Raw genomic sequence first — 23166 nt, 5'->3', positions numbered from 1 at the left:
GGGATTCTGGAAAGCAAGCAAACAGTTCAAATTTCAAGATCTGTTCTTAAATACAGGGTGGTTGTAAGCAAAGATCAAATCATGTCTGAAGCTAGTGTATCTACTGGACTTTCAAGTTATGTGAACCAATAAATACCCTTCTTTGCTAAAGTTAAAAAAAAAAAGCAATATAGATCCAGTTGCACATAGACTTGGCTTCAGATTTTAAGCCTGCAACTCGGCTGTTCCATCTCTTGGGCCAACACTTTCACCATCTCTAATCCTCAGATTTTCCATCTGTAAAATGGGCTTATTGATTCCAGTGGTTCTCTGCTTTTGTTTCTTACTAGCATCCATTTCCAGGTGTTTCTGCTAAGGACACCTCAGTTTTCTTTGGTGGGAACCTCAGTTCTCAGTCCATGAGGTTGGGATGGGCTGAAATATCCTCCCCCCCAGGTGTGGCCATCAGGGATTGGGTGCGTATGGGATCCAAGCCAGAGCAGCGGAGGCAGCCCCGGGACTCTTGCTGCATAAAGTCTTTTCCTTCAAGGTTACTAAAGGAGGAGGTCACAAGTCCAGATCTGTTGGAACTATCACACAGAAAAAAACTGACCTACAAGTGTGGCCCACATGGAAGGAAGCAGAGCTAAAAAATAGAGGCAAGATGGTCAGATGGGCTTCCCGGATGGCTCAGTGGGTAAAGAATCTGCCTGCCATGCAGGAGACACAGGAAATATGAAGATCCCCTAGAGCAGGAAATGGCAACCCACTCCAATATTCTTGCCTGAAAAATCCCATGGACAGAGGAGCCTGGGCTACACTCCAAAGGGCCACAAAGAGTCAGACTCGATTGAGTGACTAAACAAGCAAGACAAGACAGACATCCTGGATACATTTGTGACTGAAGCTTGATCTCCTTTGCAGTTTTACTTGATCTCACAGTTTTATGAGCTAGTAAATCCCTTTTTATGATTAAGTGATATGATTAAGATTAAGCTGAGGAGCTAGGATTCCATCACTTCCAACTAAAAAGAGTACTACCTATCCAATATCGGTATCCATCTCTTAGATTGTTATGAAGATAAAATGAAATAATGTGGCAAAATGCTTTATATAGTACCTGGAATGTTTTAAGTCATCAATAAATATTCGTTATCATCATCACTATTATTAAATATTAACTTAGATGCATCAGAAGCCTTCATTTTTCTCCATGCCCTTCATATATCCATGCCCAAAATGGGCAAGGCAGAGCAGCAAAAACTTAAGTGTCAATACTCAATTATTGCAAATCAGGTTTGAAGTGTTTGCACAGTTTTTAAACTTCTCAGACTTTACCAGCGAAGTCCATTACCCCATTTCTCCTGAGGGATGATATTTGATACTTGCACACTAAGGCCTGTTACTTTGGAGCAGCGGTCAAACAACTGGCTCCTTGTAATTCCCACAAAATTGAGAGAAGAAAGCAGAGCAAGAGTTCAAGCCCAAGCAGAAACACAGGCTCCTGAAGAGCAGTGTCTGTGGACAAAATCCTGCATTTTGGTTCCTGAAGACACTGCCTAATTCCTGCAAACTCTTCACTTACCCTCTGCTTTTCTAAGCTCAGAAACAATAGCTTTTCTGCCCTTGAGCAGAAGTCAAAGCTGTAGATGGTCAGACTCTGGGGTTCTCAAACTCTCCAGAAAAATCACCCAATTCTACCAGAGACAGAGAAAAGGGTCCTGTTCCATCTATTTCCCCAGCTTTTCCTAAGGACCAGGTCAGTGGGTTAGGATAGCATTAGCTATACACAGAGGCTGTCTGCATTTCCTCAAGACACAACCCAGGGAGAAGCCTGCCTGAATCCACATCTTAGCTCTGGTTAACACTGGCTGAGAGCTTCTCATGTTGCAGGTTCCGTGCCAGCATTTGACTCACATTGTTTCATTTCCTCCTTGAACTTAGGAGAAAGCCTAGATTTGCTGAGGAGCACTGACTCATTCAAAGCCACACAGCCAGTCAGCTGGATCTAGTTAGGGTTCAGTTTCTAAATAATAAAGCAACCAGGATGAGAACAGTACCCAGAACAGCATGTCACATGCTGACGGATCTCCATGAGCTGGGCCTGTGCTTGCTGCTTTATGTGCATTATTATTATTTTAGCTCTTTGGACCCCAGTTCTCTCTCATATAAAAGGAAATTGCATTTTAAATTATGTGTTCTCTGTTGCCTCCTACTTATGGAAAGCTTGGAGTCTAAATTGTACGGCTTTGAGTATTTACCAGAAGATGACAGTCTTCTCTGTTGCTAAAAGAGGTTGGGGGTAAGCGGGCATCTAAAGATCACCCTCAAACACACCGCAGCTGCTCTTGGCTGCCAAAATAGCACGGAATCCAAAGAAAGGCATCGAATCAAGAAACTCTTCTTTCTGGGGCAGTTTTCAAAATTTCATGATATAAAATATATCAAGTGCTGGGGAAGTTCTAGAGAGGAACATGAATTCCATCTTCAAGTCTGCCTCTTATTTTGTTTTTTGAAAAAGCATTTTAAGTGGTGATAAGAGGTAGTGCTGGTGGTAAAGAATATGTCCACCAACGCAGGGGATGAAAGAGATGCGTGCTCGATCCCTGGGTGGGGAAGATCCCCTGGAGTAGGAAATGGCAACCCACTCCAGTATTCTTGCCTGGAGAATTCCATGGACAGAAGAGCCTGGTGAACTATAGTCCATGGGACCGCAAAGAGTCAGACACGACTGAGCACACACACACCCACAAGATAGATATGACAAAAAACTTTACATCTTATTTTCTTACAGTAAACTGTAACATGAAGAGAAGTATTTTCAAAGAAAACAAATCTGTTCTCAATTTTCTTCCAAGAGATCTCTCTTGTGAGTTTCTAGGAGGATAAGCGTCAATACGGCCACTAGTTATGAACCTTTCTAAAGGTGTTAAAATTAGGTGCGACATATCTACATCAGTCAGAATTCTTCGGTGGTGAGTGACAGAAACTCAATTCATGGAAGTTAGGACAGGGATTAGGGCTTCCGAGGTGGCGCAGTGGTAAAGACTCTACTTGCTATTGAAGGAGATGCAAGAGATCCGTTTTTGATCCCTGTGTTGGGAAGATTCCCTGGAGGAGGAAATGGCAACCCACTCCAGTATTCTCGCCTGGAGAATTGAGCCCAGCAGACTACAGTCCATGGGGTCACAGTCGGACACGATGGACCAGAACAGCCAGCAGAGGGCAGAAGCTGGCCTTGGGAACTATGTCAGCACCCAGCCCACCCCCACCCCAGTTGCTTGGCATTGCTTCTCAACCCTCCTTGTTATCCTGGGTCCATGAACTCTCCAGCTTTCTCCACGGCAGAGACAGAGCTGCCAGTCCCTGAGTTTCTAGTTCCAGCCACTAGAAATACTTTTCCCTTATCCTGCCTCTCTGATCCCAATTTTTTAAATCCCCCACCCCTCAAAGGCTCTAATTTGGCTTAGGAACTTATCCCGGAATCACCTGCTGCCTGGGACAAGGTCAAGCGCACAGGATGGCAGCTCCAGGGTGTAAGGGACCTTCATTTCCTGTGTGGCCCTGTAGCTGTTCCCTTTTTTCTTCATCAATAGCACTTAGGTTTTGATGTAAAGAACCATCCAGTTCCATTAAAAGGAGTTTAGGGACTTCCCTGGGAGTCCAGTGGTTAAGACTCTGCACTTCCAATGCAGGGTATGCAGGTATGACCCTGGTCAGGGAAGCAGGATACCACATATGGCACATCATGGCAGGGCGGGAGAAGATTTTGGTTGCAAATAATGGAAATCTCAACTGCAGTATGGAACAGGAGGGTTCAAGAAGGGTCAGGCCTCCAGAGCTGTGCTTCTCAGGGTTGAGCAGTGTCCACAAAGATCCACAGTCTTCATCTTTCTCTACTGCCCAGAGTGATGACTTCAGTCAAGGCTGGTTTTCTGAGGATGGCAGTGACAATTGGCACTGTTCATTTTCTTGTTCATATCTAGAGGATAAAGTCTTTTGTCCACTAACATAAAATAAGTCCTTCTGGCTGATTAGGCCAGCTTGGGTCATGTAACCCCTGTAAGATCAGTAACTATCGCCAGAGAAATGAAATGATATCTTGGTCCTGGATATAAAAAGATTACACTATGGCATGGATGGGGATGTTACGGTAGGTTTAGACCATTGCCTGGAGGTACACCTCACTGTCAATCTGGGGGTGGGATGGGAAAATAGAGGTCAGGAGCCAACGACAACGTCTATTACTTTATCTCCACCCCACAGTTCAGGCATATTTGGCCTCATCCCTAACTTAAGTGGTGAACCTCGCTTGGTTTACATTAATTAGCTGATCCCATCTCACCCCTCTATTCCTTTTCATTTCCTCATCCACACTGTAGGCATTTAAACCAAACAAAGCCAATAAGATGGGAGAAAACTTTCGCTGGTGCTTCTAGGTAATAAAAACACTCCCTCTCTGAGAAAATTAAGGATTAGAGGTTAGAATGATCCATGTGGTAGTGGACTACAGTTGGAGACATTAAGTATAAACCCATGTTTAACTTACACAGAGATGGTCATACATGGAAAATTTTATAAGTACATGTACATACACAGGTTAGTACACACATATATGTTTTGCTCTCTCAGTTGTGAGGGCTAAACTAAATGACACCCCAGTAGCAACAAACATACTGAGTATCCACATCTTGGCTTCTAATACCACTTTCCAATGAGAGAAATCAGGTCTCCTGGAAGAAATGACTGATTTTATGACTGAAGCAGGAAACACAGGAAGTGAGCCTGCAGCCTCTTATAGAGCCAGAGAGTAAGAAAGTGCCCAGAAAGACAAGAATGAAAACAAAAACCAAAGCCCAGGGATGGGAGTATGTCTAAAGGGCATAGCAGCCAACTGTAAGAGCTACTAATGACTTGAACTGAAACAATCTCAACAACAAAATTAAGTCATATTGCATTGTAACTCAGAGTATAAAATATCTATGAGGCTATACTGACTTATGACTGAATAAATTAATAAACGGGGGAGAAGAAACACAATAGCTCACACAAAAAAAGACTTTCAAATAAATTATATACAGATATTCCATACTCCCTGGAGAAGGAAACGGCAATCCACTCCAGTATTCTTGCCTGGGGAATCCCATCCAGAGGAACCTGGTGGGCTACAGTCCATGGGGTCACAAAGACTTGGACCTGACTGAGTGATTAGGCAGGAGGTCCATCCTCAGGGAGGGGGAACAGAACTCCACACTCCTTACGTGGCCGTTGTGCAGTGTCTCCCTTCTAAAGAGTGCAGTATGGAGACCCGGAAAGAGTAAGTCGAGAATGGAGACAGCTGACAAACACTATCTCACCCAGGTGACCGGTGCCAACATTAATTCACGTTGATAGTATATACACTTAATATGGTGGGATGAAATGGCACTATACCTCTATGGTTTTTCTCCTGATAATTCATAGCCCCAGAGTCACACTGACTAAAATATCAGACACATTCCAACAGTGAAGCATCTTACAAAATACCTGACTAGTGCTCTTCAGAACTCTCAAGGTCATCAACAAAGAAGGAAACTCTGAGAAACTGCCACAGCCCAGAAGGGCTCAAAGAGATGTGACAACTGAATGTAACATGATGTCATAGATAAAATCCTGGAACTAAAAAAGAGCCCTAAGTAAAAACTAAGGTAATCTAAATACACCAAACATTAGTAATAACATACTGCTATTATTTGGTAAATTACAACAAATGTATCATACCAGTGTAAGATTTTAATCAGAGAGGAAACTGGGTACAAGATATGCGAGAACCCTCTGGACTACATACTCCCCAACTTTTCCACAAATGTCGCTAAGTCGTGTCTGACTCTTGGACCCCCGTGGACTATGGCCTGCCAGGCTCCTCTGTCCATGGACTTCTCCAGGCAAGAATACTGGAGTGGGCTGCCATTCCCTTCTCTAGGGGATCTTCCTGGCCCAGGAATCGAACCCGGGTCTCCTGCATTGCAGGCAGATGATTTACCGACTGAGCTATGAGGGAAGCCCTCTAAAAAAATTAAAACCTATTAAAAGAAAAATATTCCCTCTCTTGAAAGGATGCTACTATTAGAGATCCTCTCTAAAAGGTATAAGAATGTTTTGAATATTATTAAGTAATATGCAATTTAATAATAGAAGCAAAGTCTTAGTATAGTGCTGGCATAAGGGGGGGTGCTGTGTTCATTCATTCATTCATTAGTTCACTCAACAAATATTTACTGAGTACCCACTGACACTTATCTCTGTTCTAGGTGCCAGCTCTACATTGATTAACAAGACATGAAGCGTGCATGAAGGGGGAAGGAGCAAAGTAGTATCTTCATATAATGATGAGTGCTATTAAAAAAAAACACTTAAGAGCAGGGAGGTAGAGGATGATGGGCAGGGTCCCAGCTGGGAAGACTCCTCTGAGGCGAAAACCTGAAAGCATAGACCTGAAAGAAATGAGGAAGCTAGAAGCCACACAAGGATAGGAGCAAAGAACATTTTGGCATAGTAAAAAGTAAGCAATGCTGAGGTAAGAATGAGTGTATTTAAAGGCCAGAGTGGTTGAAGCAGAGTGAGTGAAGTGGGGAGGGATAGGAGATGAGGTCAGAGAGCTAAATGGGCCTGAAACAGGGTTCAAAGGCCACACTAAGAAACCGAATTTTACTGTGTATGATGTGAAGTTAGTGACTGGAGCCAGCAAACTTTCTGTCACATTATTTAAGATTATTTCAACAGCTGTATAGAAAATGGACTGTAGAGGGCGCTAGAGTGGACACCCCAAGTCAAAGACAAGCTACTATAGCGGTCCAGGCCGAACCACGGTGTTCAGGAGCTGGGTGGTAACCATGAAAGTGGTAGAAATGGTGGGACTGGGGTTATATTTTGAGATAAAACCAAGAGGACTTTCTAAATGAATTCATGGAGAGGGTGAAAGAGGGGTCTCAGGGAGCAATCAACAAAAATGAATGTGAAAGTAGAATCTGCACTCACAGTGACCAAGTATCATAGATGGTCCTCAAGATCTGGAGGTCTATAACGTGCTCTGGGGTGACCAGTTAATTATAGGTTGGCCACAGGCCTGGCATTTTGCTGTATAACATAGTCCCTCTTTAGTGAGACCTTTATTCAGGCTTGAACCCTCTGAGAAGACTTCTCTCAGAGACCAAAGGGAACTGCAGGAAGTGCTGTGTCTTGATGAGCAAATATGCTCGCCTCCTCTCACTGGGGCAGCTGTGGAGGCTGCCAAATATGTAATGTGTTTTTGTGTTGTCATCCCTCTTTCAAACTCCACCTCCCATTGCACAATAAGTACCTGACTCAGGACACATGTGCAATAAACATCTGCTGAATGACTGCGGAATAAAATCACAGAGGGGCTTAGACAATCCCAAGTCTCCCTTAGAAGCCATATTTCTAGAGAAAACAGCACTATCCAGGCTAACGCAAAAGACAAAGAAGAGAAGTTCAGGAGAGGGTGGAGGCTGACTAATCCGCAGGAGTTCTAGGTTACAGCCAATAAATGAGAAACAGTGATTTTGCAAGACACAGCACAAAGGGCTAAGCAACAGTCCTTGCTGGGATTTTGCAGCTGAACTTGATGATCTCATCACAGGACGGTCAAATGGCAGAGCTGAAAGAGATCTTAGAAAATCTGTGAATCGACTCTCATTTGAACAATATAGAAATTAGGGTGAAATGGTTCCAGAATAGAACCCAATCCTGTGGACTCCAGATGACAAATTCTTTTTCCTATCACACTGATGGGCAGTTATATTAAACTTCCTCTTCTGTAGGCAGGCTCAAAGGGTATTCAGAAGCACGCTGGACAGACGGTCTTCTGAAATCAATTCTAATGTAAGGTTCTCATTTTAGGATTCAGTTCCATGAAAAAAAAAAATGATCCCTCTTGATAAACTTTTCCTCTTATCATTCAAAGAAAATAACACAGGCCATCATGGTTCCCTTTTTGACATGGCTGCCAGGAAGCTTAGAGCTAAATTGAACACTTAATCCTCACAACAATAGAGGCCTTAGTCTCAGACAAACAGTACTTATTTCCCACCTCCTCTTTATGACTTTTCATGTTTCATAAGTATTTCAATGGCCTTATTGTATATGTGTCAGTTACTGTTAGTTGTCTCAAATTTGTTTTGGAAGTTAGCCAGGTCTAAATCACCAAAAAAAAAAAAAAAAAAAACCTAACCCAAAATAGAAGGAAGATTTCATTTCTCTTGTGCCCTGGAACCGCTACTTAAGAGTGTGGTGTCCGTTTTCAGATTCCACCCTTGACCTAAAACTCAGACCTCACCTCCTGGCTTTATATTTATGGAAAGGGGAGCCCACCACAGGACAGATTGCATACAAATGACTACTTATAAAATTGTAGGGTCTGCCTGCTAACTTAGGCAAATCCCTGGAAACGTCTCTGAAATGAAAACAAGATGTGGAAGGAGAATGCCATGCTTGCTGAGCTGACGTGGCGGGAGTTCACTTACACCAGGACCCTGCAGGACGCAGTGCAGCCCTGGAAGGATGGTCAGCAGGTGGTGGACTGGGTCTCATCCAGCCCCACAATTTCTGCTGACTACTCCCCAGGCCCGAGATACCAGATCACGCATGTAGCCTTCATCTCTTCTGGATTCTAGCCACATCAGGAGATTAAAGCACTCATTTTCTGAAAATACGAGGCTTACTTTTCCCTCCCTAAAATGAAATTCCTCCTAAACCACAAAAATTTAACCCAGGCAGGATTAGGAAGGCAACAAAGGCGTCCATGCAAAGATCTTGCCCCCTGCTCCCTTACTGCTTCTGCCACCATTCCCGTCCAGGTAGCAAGAGAAACCTTAAGAAGGCCTCAAAAATGTCAGCTTTGCCACAGGACTTTCACATTTATGCATTTGAGCCTGAGACTTCCTGCGGCTTCTTTGTTTTTCATTCTTTCCTGACTTTCAAAATTTTGTTTTTTATTCTTATGGTGTTGGCCATGATTTCCATGATAATCTACAAGATATGTTCAGAAGAAAAATGACTTCAGGAGGTGCTGTTGCTCATGGAAATAGTCCTTCCTGAAAACATCCATTTGGATTCTGTTCGTGATCTCTTCTGAGTCAGAGCCAATTTGTTCAGATAGAGACAAGAAGATGCTGCCCCAGTGTTCCCAACACCTTGAAGGATGAAGACAGTTCCAAAAATTGGTCACATTTCTTTAGAAAAAAATCTCAGGAAAATGATGAATGCAGGCAAGCCTCGTGTATGACATGTGGACTAGTACTAAAGGGCTCAACCTGGACCCAGACTGCTGGGATATTTAACCTCACCTTGGAAACTTAGACAAATTACTAAACCTTGTGTAATATTTTACTTATCTGTAAAATGGGGATAATATTAGTGCTTGATTAGTGCTTACTTAGAGCAGGCTTTCAAAGTTTGGTGTGCATCAGAAACAAGAGGACGGCTTATTAAAACACAGATTACTGACCTCATCCTCCTGATTTCTTACTCAGAGGGTCTAGGGGTGGGGTGGAAGAAGGGAAGGGTAAGACTGCATTTCTAACAAAGCCCCAGGTAAAACTGGTGCTGCTGGTTCAAAGAGCACTCTGGGAGAACCACCATTATAGGGTTATGGTACCGATGGTGTAATTAAGAAACATAATCTGCATTAACAATGACTTTTAATGCACTGAGGTTAACACTATGCCTCGTAAAAAGTTAGCCGTGACAAATGGTGTCCAATCTTATTATCTTCCAAGTTGTCCCATCAACTTACAAATCACAGCAAACTTGTAGTTAAACTGTATTAGAACCCATTACAAGAAACCTTAGTACCTAGGAGGGAAAACCCTATTTAGTTCCTAACAGAAATATCCTTACAGAGCAAATACATTCATAAGAGGTTATAAATGGTCCCAAGTACTCAAAAACAATTCTATAGGTCATTGGGGGTTTTGCCCCTGAAACTCATCCCTACTCATCTGTACATCTCTTATCAGGCAGAAGAGAAACAAAAGCTGACACAGCTACTTACTGAGGTCTCCTGACTTCTCATAGTAAAAACGTCAAACCAGATTTAGTCACTATGGTCAAAAAGAAGTCTTCCAGTCGTTTCAAGTCTTTAGGGAGCCCAGCAAAGGTGGACGCTGCAACTGGCAGTTAGAAACATCAACAGCCTCAAAAGGGTAGAGGAAACAGACGGTTACAAGCCAGGGGGATTGTTAAAAAGCTCTCTCCACAACAAAGGAAATGAACGCAAATCCCTAACCTGCAGGCGTTCCAGCAACCCTAAGGCCAAAGATAAAACGCTCTGATGAAAAGCTGTGGCGGCTTAAGCTCTGTGTAGAGAAAGAGGATATCAAACAGAATGTTGAAGGCTAAGATGTTTTCCTTGCAGGACTCTTGACCATACAGGAGTCTGAAAAAGAAGGAATAACAAGCAAAGCCACACTGTCTTTCCCGTGCCACGCATCACTCCTTCCTGGGAGAACACTTCTTCTTAACACCCTCAGGTAGAGTGCCTCTTCTGTTCTAACCACAGGGCAATTCGAGGTTCAATAAGAGACAGCCAGTACTTAGCAAAAATCTAACTTCTCCAACTCAATCAGATCTAAGTTTTTGGTTAAAAAAAAAATCTCCAGTGAAATATGAGCGTTAGATAAAGCATTCTTGCATCGCAATGGCTTTTGAGAAATTAAACAAAGGGCGCAAGTTTGGAAAAATGAAAATATACGCTTTTGCCCGGACAGTTGAGAATGTAACATGCCTATCATTTCCCCTGACATTTCCCTTTCCAAAAGGTACGTGATGACCAGCACTGCGCTGTTAACAGGATTCCAAGAAGACGATTTTTCATTTTTAGCAGGGTAAGACGTAAAAGTGGGCAGCCCGTGGGTGAACCTGGAGTTTGCCCCTCCAGCCCACAGCCTCCCTTGGCCTTGACACGGCTGGAGGGAGGGAGACACGGGTCCACGGATGGGATTCCGGGGCTGCCACGACTCACCTCGCCGACTTCTTCAGGCTCACGGCGCCCCGACGGCCGGCTCGGGGGCGCAGACGAGGAGGCCGGCGCCGACGAGCGCTCGGGCCGGCCCCGGGGAGGGCGCTCCAGCCGGGGAGGCGCGCGGGGGCCGGCGCGGGGCGGCGCGGCGGGGTGGACGCGGGGCGCGCGAGGGGCGCTGCGGGTGCGGCGCGGCCGGCGCGCAGGGACAGAAGGGCGAGCAGGAGCGCGGCCAGCGCGAGCAGGAGCAGCGCCGCCGCCTTGTTGCGGAGCTTCATGGTGCGGCGCGGCGGCGGCGGCCCCCCGGCGGCCGGGCACCACTGAGCATCGCGGCGCCCCGGGCGGCGGGGCGAGGGCAGCGGCGCGCGGCGGCCGCCTCCTCCGCCCGCCCGCCGGGGACTGGGGTCCGGGCGGCCGACGGGCGGGCGGGCGGGCGCGCGACGGAGGAGGAAGAGGAGGGAGGGAGAGAGGGGGAGGCGTGAGCCGGCCCGAGGAGGGGCAGCCCGCGCCTACCGTACTGTGTGGAGTAGCTGCCCGTCCGCCCACCCGCCGGCAGCTAGGCGCTCCGTCTTCTGGTCCGGCCGCCTCAAAGCCCCTTACTCCTTCACCCATCCATCCATCCACTGACCCATTCTCTCCCACTCCCTTCCATTCCCTCGTTTAGTTCCTCATTTCACTCACTCACTTACTCTTCCATTCCATCCCCTGTTCATTGTATTCCCTCATTATCCCATGCATTTCCCCCGTCATTTATTTTTATCCATCTGTCCACGCAGCTATCCACAAGTCCGATGAGGCCGGGACATCCCTGTCTGGCTTGGCCATTGTAAGGCCTGGCTGTACGATAACATGATTCCAGCTCCATATAGTCTAAAGAAGTTACAGAGCGAATTTTAGAGTCTGGGTTTGAAATTTGCCTGTACACCTCACTGGCTAAGTGATCTTGAGCAATTTGCACGGCTTTCTTGAGCCTTTATTTCCCTCCATGCAAACTGGGATTGTATTGCTGTTCTCCCCAGAGGTGTTTGTGGGCCTTACCTTAAACAAAGCATTCGAAGAAACTCACACGGTGCTTAGCTCACAATTGCTGCTCAATAAAATATAAGCACCAATTAAGTGATAATTAGTACAGTAAAACAGAGCTTGTCCTATATACATAAAGGCACGCTTTCTGACATACATTTGAGATAGAGTAATAAGTTCACAACCCGGTGGAGAAATGCATTCTTCTGAGACTTTAACAGCCAGAATTATCAGACCAAGTTTCTGGAAGTTTCTGACTCTTCTTCCAGGGCATCCCATCTTAAATCTGAACCATGAGGGCTCCTCCTCTTATTATTTATCGTGAACTGACAGCCAGTGTTCTATTAACTTTCTTTTCAGCTTGGCCATGGAACAAAGAACGCTAGTTATGGCACTGTCTCTGAGGTTCTACAAGATTCCATGTTGCCTTCTACATCACCTAAAATTCAATTATATTCCAAATGGTTCTTATATTAGCATTACATTTTAATTCGTTGAAATTCTATTGTATTTAAAGTTCTAAGAATGAGTCCATATAAACACCTGAAATCTCTGGTCGAGCAGGTACCTGGGAGATGGCAGGATGCAGGCTCCGGGTGTGTATGGCAGATGTTGCAGGTGAGTGAGCACAAAAAATTCACTGATTCTCACCGAGGGTGAGGTGCTGTCTCAGTAAGATGCATTTTGGAATTGTGGAAAGGATGTTTGGGGTTGTCAATAACTGGCAGATTCTACTGGCACATGCTAGACCTCCTACAATGCTAGGACACTCCAGTAACACACAAAAAATCATTCTGGGTTGGGACTTCTTTGGTGGCCCAGTGGTTAAGACTCTGTGCTTCCACTGCAGGGGGCATGGATTTGATCCCTGGTCAGGGAACTAGATCCTGCATGGCACAGCCAAGACCTGGTGCAGCCAAATAAATAAAATACCTTTAAAGAAAAAAAAATGTCTTGGGCAAACTGCCAACATGGCGATGCTATGGAAAAACGTTGGGTTAGGCTAAGGTCTGATGTTCAGGCCTTCTAAGTTCAGAAATGATCATTATTATGTTGGTATGTGACCAAGCGAAGCAAGAATTTCCAAACTCTGTCTTGCTACCTCCTCTCTTCCTCAAGAAGAGAAACGTGCAACAAGAATAAAATGAGGCCAAGTCACACATGACTAGCAGTTAAGGTTTTGGTCTCAGATACCAAAATAGAACTTGGGCCAGCTAGGTTTGAACAAACAGAGGACCCTGATTTATTCAGCCTTGCTGGAACAAGGGAAAGGCCTGATTTACTTCCTTTCCCTGAGTTCAAATTCATGTTTTGGTTACTGCTCTGACATCTAATGTCATGGAAAAAGGGTTCCAGATACATTATCTAGGATTCACCCAGTTTTTCACTTGGATGTCTAATATACCAAAAGCTTTTTTTATTTGTCTCTCTATCCCAGAAATCTGTTCTTTCCCTTGGAATTTTGGCATGTCTAGATACCCAGATGCTCAAGCCAGAAATTAGGTAGGAAGCATCCTTGGTTTCTCTATTTAGCTCACACTTGTATTAGTTATCTACTGTTGTATAACAAACCCCCAAATTTGGTGGCTTAAGATAATACACATACAGGGACTTCCCTGGTGGTCCAGTGGTTAAGACTCACCTTCCAATGCAGGGGATGTGGGTTTGATCTCTGGTCAGGAAACTAAGATTCTACATACAACTAAGCTCACGTGGTGCAACTAAGCCCACATGCCTCAACTAAGACTAGACAGCTGAATAAATAAATATTAAAAAAAACATATTATACACATACAATCTCATGCTTTCTGTGGGTAGGAAACCAGCAGAGTGTAGCTGGGATCTCTGCTTCACAGACTCTCAAAAGGCTATAATCAATGTTGGTCCAGGTGTGGTGGTCTCCACTGAAGGCTCAACTGGGAAAGGATCTGCTTCTAAGACTCCCATGGTTGTTGAAAGCGGTGGTTTCTTTCAGAGCATTGTATTGAGAATTTCTGTTTTGATGACTCTTTGCCAGAGACTACCCTCAGTGCCTTGCCAGGTGACTCTCTCTATCAGGGTAAGGACATCAGAAGAGCTAGAGAGAGAACATAGAAGTGACAGTCTCATTATCTATTTTAGGAAGTGACATTCTATCACAATGCCGTGTTCTTATTGGAAGCAAGGCATTAAACCCATTCTACACTTAAGTGGAGAGGATTACACAAGGGCCTGAATACCAGGATTACTGGGAGCTGTTTTAGAAGGCTGCCTCCCTTACCTCCCATATCTGAGAGTCAGCAAGTTCTGTCAGCTCTACCTCCAAGGTGCAGTTGACATCTGTCCACTTTTCTCCTGAATTGTCAGTAAGGATTGTTTGACAAGACCAAACCTTGCCCAGTTCTTCATGGGATTTCATTGTATTTCATATAAATTATTCCCACTCCACCCCTCGCTACTTTAAATTGTATGATGTAGCTCTTTTGTGGCCTAGAAACCTCCTTGCTTTCCCCCATGCCTTCTTCCAATCCTTAAACCAGAATAATTTTTTTTTTTTTTCAGAATAATTTTTTAAAAACATATACTGAGTCCTATTTCTCCTCTTGGGCTTCCCTGGTGCCTCAGCTAGTAAAGAATCTGCCTGCAATGCAGGAGACCTGGGTTCGATCCCTGGGTTGGGAAGATCCCTTGGAGAAGGGAACAACTACCCACTCCAGTATTCTGGCCTGGAGAATTCCGTGGACTGTATAGTCCATAGAGTTGCAAACAGACACACTTGAGTGACTTTCACTTTCACTTTCTCCTCTGCTTACAACTCTTCAGGGATGGCAACAAATTCTTAGATATAATGCCAAAGGCACAGTCCATGAAGGAAATTATTGATAAGCTAGATTTTATTATAATTAAAAACTTCTGTCCTGTGAAAGACAAATGCAAGAGAATTGGAAGATAAGCTACAGACTGAAAGAAAAGATTTGCAAAAGACATATCTGACAAGGGACTGTTATTCAAAACATGCGAAGAGCTCTTAAAACTCAGCAATAAGAAAAGAAACAACCTGATTTTAAAATGGGCTGAAAAAAAATAAAAATAAAAATGGGCTGAAGACCTTAATGGACACTTCATCACAGCTGATAAACAGATAGCAAGTAAATGAATGAAAAGATGCTCCACATTCTGTCACTTCTGCTGCTGCTGCTAAGTCACTTCAGTTGTGTCCGACTCTGTGCGACCCCATGGACAGCAGCCCACCAGGCTCCTCTGTCCACAGGATTCTCCAAGCAAGAATACTGGAGTGGGTTATTCTGTCACTAGGGAAATGCAAATTAAAACAACAACAAGATACGACTACGCACCTATTAGAATGGCCAAAATCTGCACACTGACATGACCAAATGCTAACGGGGATGTGGACCAACAGGGACACTCATGCACTTCTGGTGGGCATGTAGAATGATACAGCTTCTTTGGAAGACAGTTACAAAATTAAACATACCCTTACCATACAATCCAGCAGTCATGCTCGTTGGTATTTAGTCAACTTATGTCAGTTGACACTTGAGTGCAGGTTGTTAGTAATCAGGAATAGTGGCTTTATTAGTAACTGTGAAAACTTAGAGGCAACCAAAATGTCCCTCAGCAGGTGATGGAAAATTAACTGCGGTGCATCTATCACTTTGGGTGATAATGGTGTGCCAATGTGTATTCATCAGGTGAAAGCGTGTTCCCCTCTGGTGCTGAGATGTTGGTGGAGAGAAGGCTGTGTATGGGAGGAAGCAGTAAGTGTATCAGAATTCTCTGTACTTTCCCTTCAATTTTATAGTGAACCTAAAAATATTGCTCTTAAAAAATCTATTTTTCTTTTTAAAAAACAAGCAGATCTAATAAAAATAAATGAAAAAACAAACAAACAAGCAGATGAAAGATTTTTCATTCAAGTACTCTGACTCTACTGTGTTGTTAACCATGGCCCTCCACCCCCTGCCCCAGAGGATAATGTAAATATGTAGCTTGAGCAAAGAGAAGGGTGTAAATTTATCTGTACAAGATGGTAGCCAGTAAATACCTCAGTTGAAAGGAGAGGAGGCTTAGGGTTATGTCTATATCAGTCAGCAGGAACAGAAGAGAATCTGACTATGGCTTTTCAAACTTTAATGGGTGGACAAATTATCTGGAGATCTTGTTAAATGTAGATATCAATGTCGTATATCTGAGCCATGACCCGAGAGTCTGTATTTCTAATAAGCTGTTAAACATTGCTCCTGCCACTGGTGGTGATCCAACATTTTGAGCAAGGGCTTGAATAATAAAGATATCTTTATCTTATGGAGTAAGAAGCCCAGAACAGATGGACGACAGGGTTGGAAGGAAATGTTTTCCCTGAATACCTGCTGTGAACCTTCTTGTATTTGTCTTTTGGTGAGCACGGGAATATGTGTATGTTGGACATATATATTAGGAGGCAAACTGCTGTGTTGCAAGGTAGGCATAAGCTTAGCTTTAGTGGATGCTACCCAACAGTTTTCCCTTGTGATTGTACCAACTGACACACCTACCCGCAACACCTGAGAGTTCTTTCTGCTAAACATTCTCTCCAAGTGTTTTGTCTTTTTTCACTTTAACCACTCTGGAGACTGTGTAGTGGTATTTCAATGTGGTTTTAATTTGTATTTCCCTGAGCACTAATGAAGTTAGCATCTTTTCATGGATGTACTGGCCAATTAGACCTCTTATTTTATGAAATCTCTGCCCCAGTCTTTTGCTCTTTTTTCTGTTGAGTTGCCTTTGATTGATTTGTAGGAGTTTCTAGAATCTGCATACACAAACCTTATGAATAAATATAGTTTCATTTTTACATGTAAATCTTTGGTTCACTTGGCATTTATTCTGGGTGAGTTTGGGCCCAACTTTATTTTTTCTTCCTGTGGTTTTCTGAACACTTAAACTGCACAGTCCATCTTTCCCCATCAATTCCAGATGCCACCTTGGTCATGTGCTGCATTCTTAGGTGTAGTTTTGGATATTTTGGGAGTTTTCTGTCCCATTCTGCTCGTCTGTCTCCCATGTTAGCGTGCAGTTTTATTTCCTTAGAATGATGACATGTTTACATACCTAGCAGGATGAGTTCCATTGTTTTAGAGCTTCCCAGGCCATTCTTATTTATTTTTCCATATGAACTCAGAACTAGCTTGTCTCATTCTAAAATTAAAAAAAAAACTTTATTGGTATTAAGAAAAACTTATAAATTAACTTATGATGAATTAACATCTCCACGATGTTGTTTTTCCAGTGGAGTATAATTAAATGTCCCTTATTGGTTCAATTGCTCCCCTGGAGAAGGGAACAGCTACCCACTCCAGTACTCTGGCCTGGAGCATTCCATGAACTATATAGTCCATGGGGTTGCAAAGAGTCAGACACGACTGAGCGACTTTCACTTTCTTATTGGTTCAAATGTTATTTGGTATCCTTTGAAGATATATATACTTCTCTTGATATGTGTCACTGACCTGGTGGGAAAATAAGGAAAATCTCTGAAGCCAAGAAACTATAAGACAGTAAGAAACCCAAGAGATTATTCAGCATTATTGTAGTGAAATTTTCTTTGGATAGGAAATAAAACCTAGAACCTAAACAAGTTGTGAAGTTAAAATGGGGACATTTGAATAAACTGGGTTCCCCAAAGAGTGACACTCTGTGACTCTAACAGTCAAAGCGATATAAGCAGCACTCAACTCAGTGACAATGTTCTATCAGGTCCATCCCTAGAATTCTCAGGGTCTGGGGTGAGAGTAAAAACAGAGAACCATCATTATAGCACAGGGAACTCTACTCAACATTCTGTAATAACCTATTTGGGCAAAGAATTTGAAGAAGAGTAGATAGATGTATATGTATAACTGATTCACTTTGCAGTACGCCTGAAACTAACACAATGTTATTAGTCAACTACCATTATTGTTTGGTCACTAAGTTATGCCTGACTCTTTTGCAACCCCATGGACTGTAGCCTGCTGGGCTCCTCTGTCCATGGGATTTTCCAGGCAAGAATACTGGAGTGGGTTGCCATTTCCTTCTCAAGGAGATCTTCCCAACCCAGGGATCAAACCACATCTCCTGCATTGCAGGCAGATTCTTTACTGCTGAACCACCTGGGAAGCCCACACTCCAATATAATATAAAAGTGAAAAAAAAAAAAAATGGAGCCCCACCTATCCTTTGCTTAAATATTTACAAGTCAAACTAACCACTGTCAAATAGCATGTGTTCTATGCTCCTTCATGACAAATGTATTTTGATAGCAACCTCCAAGTCCAGGAGGAACTTCAAGATTTCTACACATATGCTTGGAGGTGGTGAGTGCAAGTCCTTATCCCCAGTCCTGAGCTCATCCGCTCTGCCTCCACCCCTACCCACATGCCCAGGCTTCATCTACTCTCCTGCAAACACCTGCCCTTTGGCCACCCTCAAGCCTAAGGGCATGTACGCTAGGGGCAGTTTGTCTTCCGGAGGACCACTCAGGAAAGAGGCCTGCACCAAGATGGGGCTTAGGACCATTTAGATTGCGAATCACAGAGTCCTGGCTACCCAGGGTATATTCTAGGCAGAGGAGGAGCCAGGGCTCTGGATGGGCTCTGCCTGAGAAGGGCCAGAGTGGGACCTAATAAAACAGGGGGCCTAGCAGGAGCTATTTGACCTGAGGTTTGAGGATAGTAGAGGTCTTTGTGCTGATGAGGAATATCTCAGCAGAAGCTGGAACAGACTGTACCGCTATGACATAGGACTTTGGATGCCTCAGTAGATGCTGGTGTGGAGAGACAACTGTGTCTGAGGACCACGCAGGACTGGACACCTGCGTATGTCTGAGCAGACATAACTCCAAGAATCAGATGCTTCCTCAGGCCCACCCCACTCTACTCAGCTCTATGGTTCTTGGAAAACTTCCTAGAAGTAAAATGACACCTTGGGGTGAATTAGGGAGGTAGAGAAAAACCTGAACCCCTTGAGTCTACCCCAAAGAGGTTAAGGAAAAACTCTGAAATGACTGAACTGACCACAAATTGATTTGGCGAACCGCTGCTAGACAAAGAAATTAAATTCAGACAAGGCAAAGTCAAAGTTACATTTTTTCACACCTGAGTTGTGTGCATTGAAAGTTCATAACTAATACAGCTTGTACGGGTGCTTCTTGGGTTCACTAGGGTTCTAAGATCCATCTAGAGGTACCATTACACGCCAGTCAGAATGGCTGCTATCTAAAAGTCTACAAGCAATAAATGCTGGAGAGGGTGTGGAGAAAAGGGAACCCTCTTACACTGTTGGTGGTAATGCAAACTAGTATAGCCGCTATGGAGAACAGTGTGGAGATTCCTTAAAAAACTGGAAATAGAACTGCCATATGACCCAGCAATGCCACTCCTGGGCATACACACTGAGGAAACCAGATCTGAAAGAGACACGTGCACCCCAATGTTCATCGCAGCACTGTTTATAATAGCCAGGACATGGAAGCATGTCTCCTGCATTGCAAGCAGAGTCTTTACCAGTTGAGCCCCAGGGAAAACCCATCAATAGTGTATATATGTCAATCCCAATCTCCCGATTCCTCCCACTTCCCCCTTCCTCCCTTGGTATACAAATATTTGTTCTCTACATCTGTGTCTCTATTTCTGCTTGCAAATAAGATCATCTATACCATTTTATACTTTGGCCACCTGATGACTCATTGGAAAAGACCCCAATGCTGGGAAAGATTGAAGGCAGGAGGAGAAGGGGATGACAGAGGATGAGATGGTTGATTGGCATCACTGACTGGATGGATATGAGTTTGAGCAGGCTCCAGGAGTTGGTGATGGACAGGGAAGCCTGGCATGCTGCAGTCCATGGGGTCGCAGAGTCAGACACAACTGAGCCACTGAACTGATACCATTTTTTCTAGATTCCACACACATGCATGAATATACAATATTTGTTTTTTCTCTGACTTCACTCTGTAGACAGTTTCTAGGTCTGTCTGTGACTTTACAAATAACCCAAGATCCATCTACTTTTTAGAACAACCTGACTCACAGTTCATGCCCCTCTCATCACAGGGACAGAGGAAGAAGCTCAGAACTCTGATCTGAATAGAACGTGGTGGTCCTGTGGGGGATGGCATGATGACTGACAGTATGGAACTAGAGGGGACTATTGATATATGGATTGCAAATAAGTCACTTCAAGGTCACTTCGATCAGTAGCTCTCTTGGTGAAATCAGAAAAAATTTTGCTATTTAACTGTGTGAATTTTATCCAAAATTTCAGTATATACATATTAAATAAAGTTAGACTTCTGAGAATTTTTGCTGTGGAACTGGACAGTATGAAACAAGATAATGTTGAAGGAAGACTAACTCTGTTATGTGTTCTCATGCTCCAGTGAGTTCTGATTACAGCAAGATGGTATTGGCACTTGAAGTCATGTGATTACATAGAGTAGAAACCTAAGAAGTGATTCTGGGCAGTGTTCATCTGTACTGTGAATTAAAGAATGCTTTTTAAGTCAGTGTGGAAGGATGGCTTTGGGGTAAACGCATGCCAAAATACTTTCAGGCTGGACTAAAAAGTTGAATATAAACAATAAACCATAACGAGCTGAAAGAAAACAGAAATAAATAGTTTCATGAATTTAGTTTGGAGACAGCTTTTGTGAGCATAGCCAAGTCATTCTTGTTTATAATGGCCAAGAAATTGGATGTAACTGAATTATATAATCATTAAAATCAAATTTTTATCAAATCAGATAAATTATGATACATTGATTCAATATAATGTAGTCACATAGAAAGGTTTTTCATGACATAATTAATTTTAAAATGAGCTATCACAAAAGTATGTACTGTTTAGCTTTATTATAAGAAAAAATTCTATATAATACTTAGCTAAAAAGTGTAGAACATTAATTCTCTGGTTATCTCTGAATGGTGAATTTATATTTTTCCTGTTTTTCTGTATTTTCTTATTTAAATAAACAATCTCCACAAAACTCCCAAAACTTCTGTGAGACTTTTCTCTTCTAACCAATCTTTACTACTTTTAAATTTAAAATTAGTGGAAGCAGAATTATTCACAGTAGTCAAAAAGTGGAACCAAGCCAAATGTCCACTAACTGGTTAATAGATAAACTAATATGGTATATCCATACAATGCAATACTATTCAGCAATAAAAAGGAATTAGCTACTGATTCACATTACAGGATGGATGAACTTCAAAAACATGCTATGTGAAGGAAGCCAGACACAAAGGGCCACTTACTGTATGGTCCTATTTACCTGAAATATCCAGAAAAGCAAATCTATAGAGACAAAAAGTAAATTATTTCTTATCTGCAGCTCAAGGCAGGAAGAAGGGTTAACTGTAAATGCACAGAGAGATTTTGTTGCAGGGAATAGAAATATTCCAGAAGTGGATTAAGGTGATGATTGCTCAACTCAGTAGTAAAAAACGCTGACTGGTACACTTAAAACAGAGTGAATTTCATGAAATGTAATTTATGCCTCAAAAGGTTTTTTAAAAAAACTTTATGGAGACTTTGGTGAAAGTTCAGAGACTAAAAGATTTAGAGGTTTTGTTGTATTTTGGTTTTAACATGGAAGAAGAGGATGAAGAAAGAGTGATTAGAGACTTCACAACTGCGAAGGAGAGAATCTGGCTTTAAACACCATGGTTATCTGTCCAGATATTTAGGATGGATACACCATGTGTTTTTGTTTTGATACCAGGGGAGAAAACTTATCTATATTTAGACACTAAGAATCATGATTCTATTTCCTTAACCAACTGTGAGTTTCTGGAGAAAAGAAACTAAGTCCTAGCCTTGAGTATTAACTTTTGCCACCAACCTGCTATGTGACCTTCTCCCAATCACTTCATTTTTCTGAATTTCAGTTTCTCTATCTTACAAAGGCGTGAGTTGTACTAAATGGTTTTTATAGCCCTGTTTGGCTGCAGAATTCTTTTCCTGGGCATTTACCCCTCTCAATGATTGCCCTAGACTCTTATCTAGTCCTAATGCTTGTTGCTTCAGTTTTTGTATCCTCCACATCAGATAAAGTGACCTGGTTCCACCCCATTTATCTGTACTTTTTCCCCTGGAAGCCTTTGCTCAGGCCCCAGACTTATCAGGAATGGGATTTCTCTAATTGTCCAACCCCCCCGCCCCCGGAACATTTCTCCATCTCTGGATCTCTCTGACTGGATTTCTACACTTGATTGTCTTTCATTGCTGTTCTGTTTATCCCCTGCTGCATTGCAAAACCTCCCTCAAACCTACCAATTTGAAACAACAATCATTTTCTTAGGCTGACAATTTTGTGAGTCAGAAATTAGGGCAGGCACAGTGGGGACAGCTTGTCTCTCTTCTGATGTAACTGGGGCCTCAGCTGGGGTGGTTCAAATCCTAGAGGTGGCTGGGGTGGGACTGTAAGTTTCGAGCTGTGTTTCTGGCTAATAGCAAGATTCCTCTGTTCTTCTTCATGTGGTATCTGCTGAGGCTTAAATGTCCAAGATGGCTTCTTCACTGTTGAAAATGGTGCCTGGGCTGGGATGGCAGAGGCAGTCACTGCTGGCCACACAGCCTCTCCAAGTGGCAGGTTGGGCTTCCCCACACCATGGTGATTTCAGAGGTAGCCAGATTTCTTGCACGGTGCCTGGCTTCCTTTAGAGCATGCGTTTCAATAGTCTGGTTGGAAGTGGCAAGCTTTTTTATGACCTGGCTCTCCGAAGTAATGCAGTGTCTCCACTGGTGCCTCAGGGCCAACCCAGCTTCACACTCAGGTGTGATTACTGGGTGTAGTGGCTCATTGTGGGAAGATGCAGCTTTGGAAACTGGCTACTGCAATTGCTAATTCTTCTGTGTTTCATTTTCACAACTGGAATCTAAATTATTTAAAGTTAGAGATCACTTCTTTCATCTTGTATTATCTCTTCTCTCTCTTCCTCCTAGATCATCAAGAACAGAAACATGTGTTTTATAGATGGTGGACTAAACGTGGGATAAACTCAGAGGTCCCAATCCTGACTGTGTTACTTATAAGCCATGAGACCCAGAAAGTCACTTAACCTCTGTAAGTCCCAGTTTCCTCATGAATAAAATGAAGGCACTGGTAATATAAAGTCTGTTTCCTC

At 43.1% G+C, this 23166-nt stretch overlaps 1 protein-coding gene and 1 long non-coding RNA gene across 2 annotated transcripts in view; one reads left to right on the top strand and one right to left on the bottom strand.

Annotated features, from left to right (window-relative positions):
• Positions 1–11387, bottom strand: part of GXYLT2 (glucoside xylosyltransferase 2) — a 75985-nt gene extending 64598 nt beyond the window's left edge. Inside the window, exon 1 of the mRNA XM_043443122.1 lies at positions 11000–11387. Coding sequence (XP_043299057.1) covers positions 11000–11274 — 275 coding nt within the window. The 5' untranslated portion in view covers positions 11275–11387. The remainder of the gene's footprint in view (positions 1–10999) is intronic.
• Positions 10248–23139, top strand: LOC122424876. The gene is made up of 4 exons (XR_006264584.1): positions 10248–10508; positions 10797–10862; positions 12584–12637; positions 22985–23139. It is a non-coding gene; the product is annotated as an uncharacterized LOC122424876 (long non-coding RNA).
• The last annotated feature ends 27 nt before the right edge of the window (positions 23140–23166 follow it).

The sequence above is a fragment of the Cervus canadensis genome, chromosome 22, assembly GCF_019320065.1.
Source record: "Cervus canadensis isolate Bull #8, Minnesota chromosome 22, ASM1932006v1, whole genome shotgun sequence".
Lineage (NCBI taxonomy): Eukaryota > Metazoa > Chordata > Mammalia > Artiodactyla > Cervidae > Cervus > Cervus canadensis.
The sequence above is the reverse complement of the archived record's forward strand: the minus strand, read 5'-3'. Positions and strand labels throughout refer to the sequence as shown.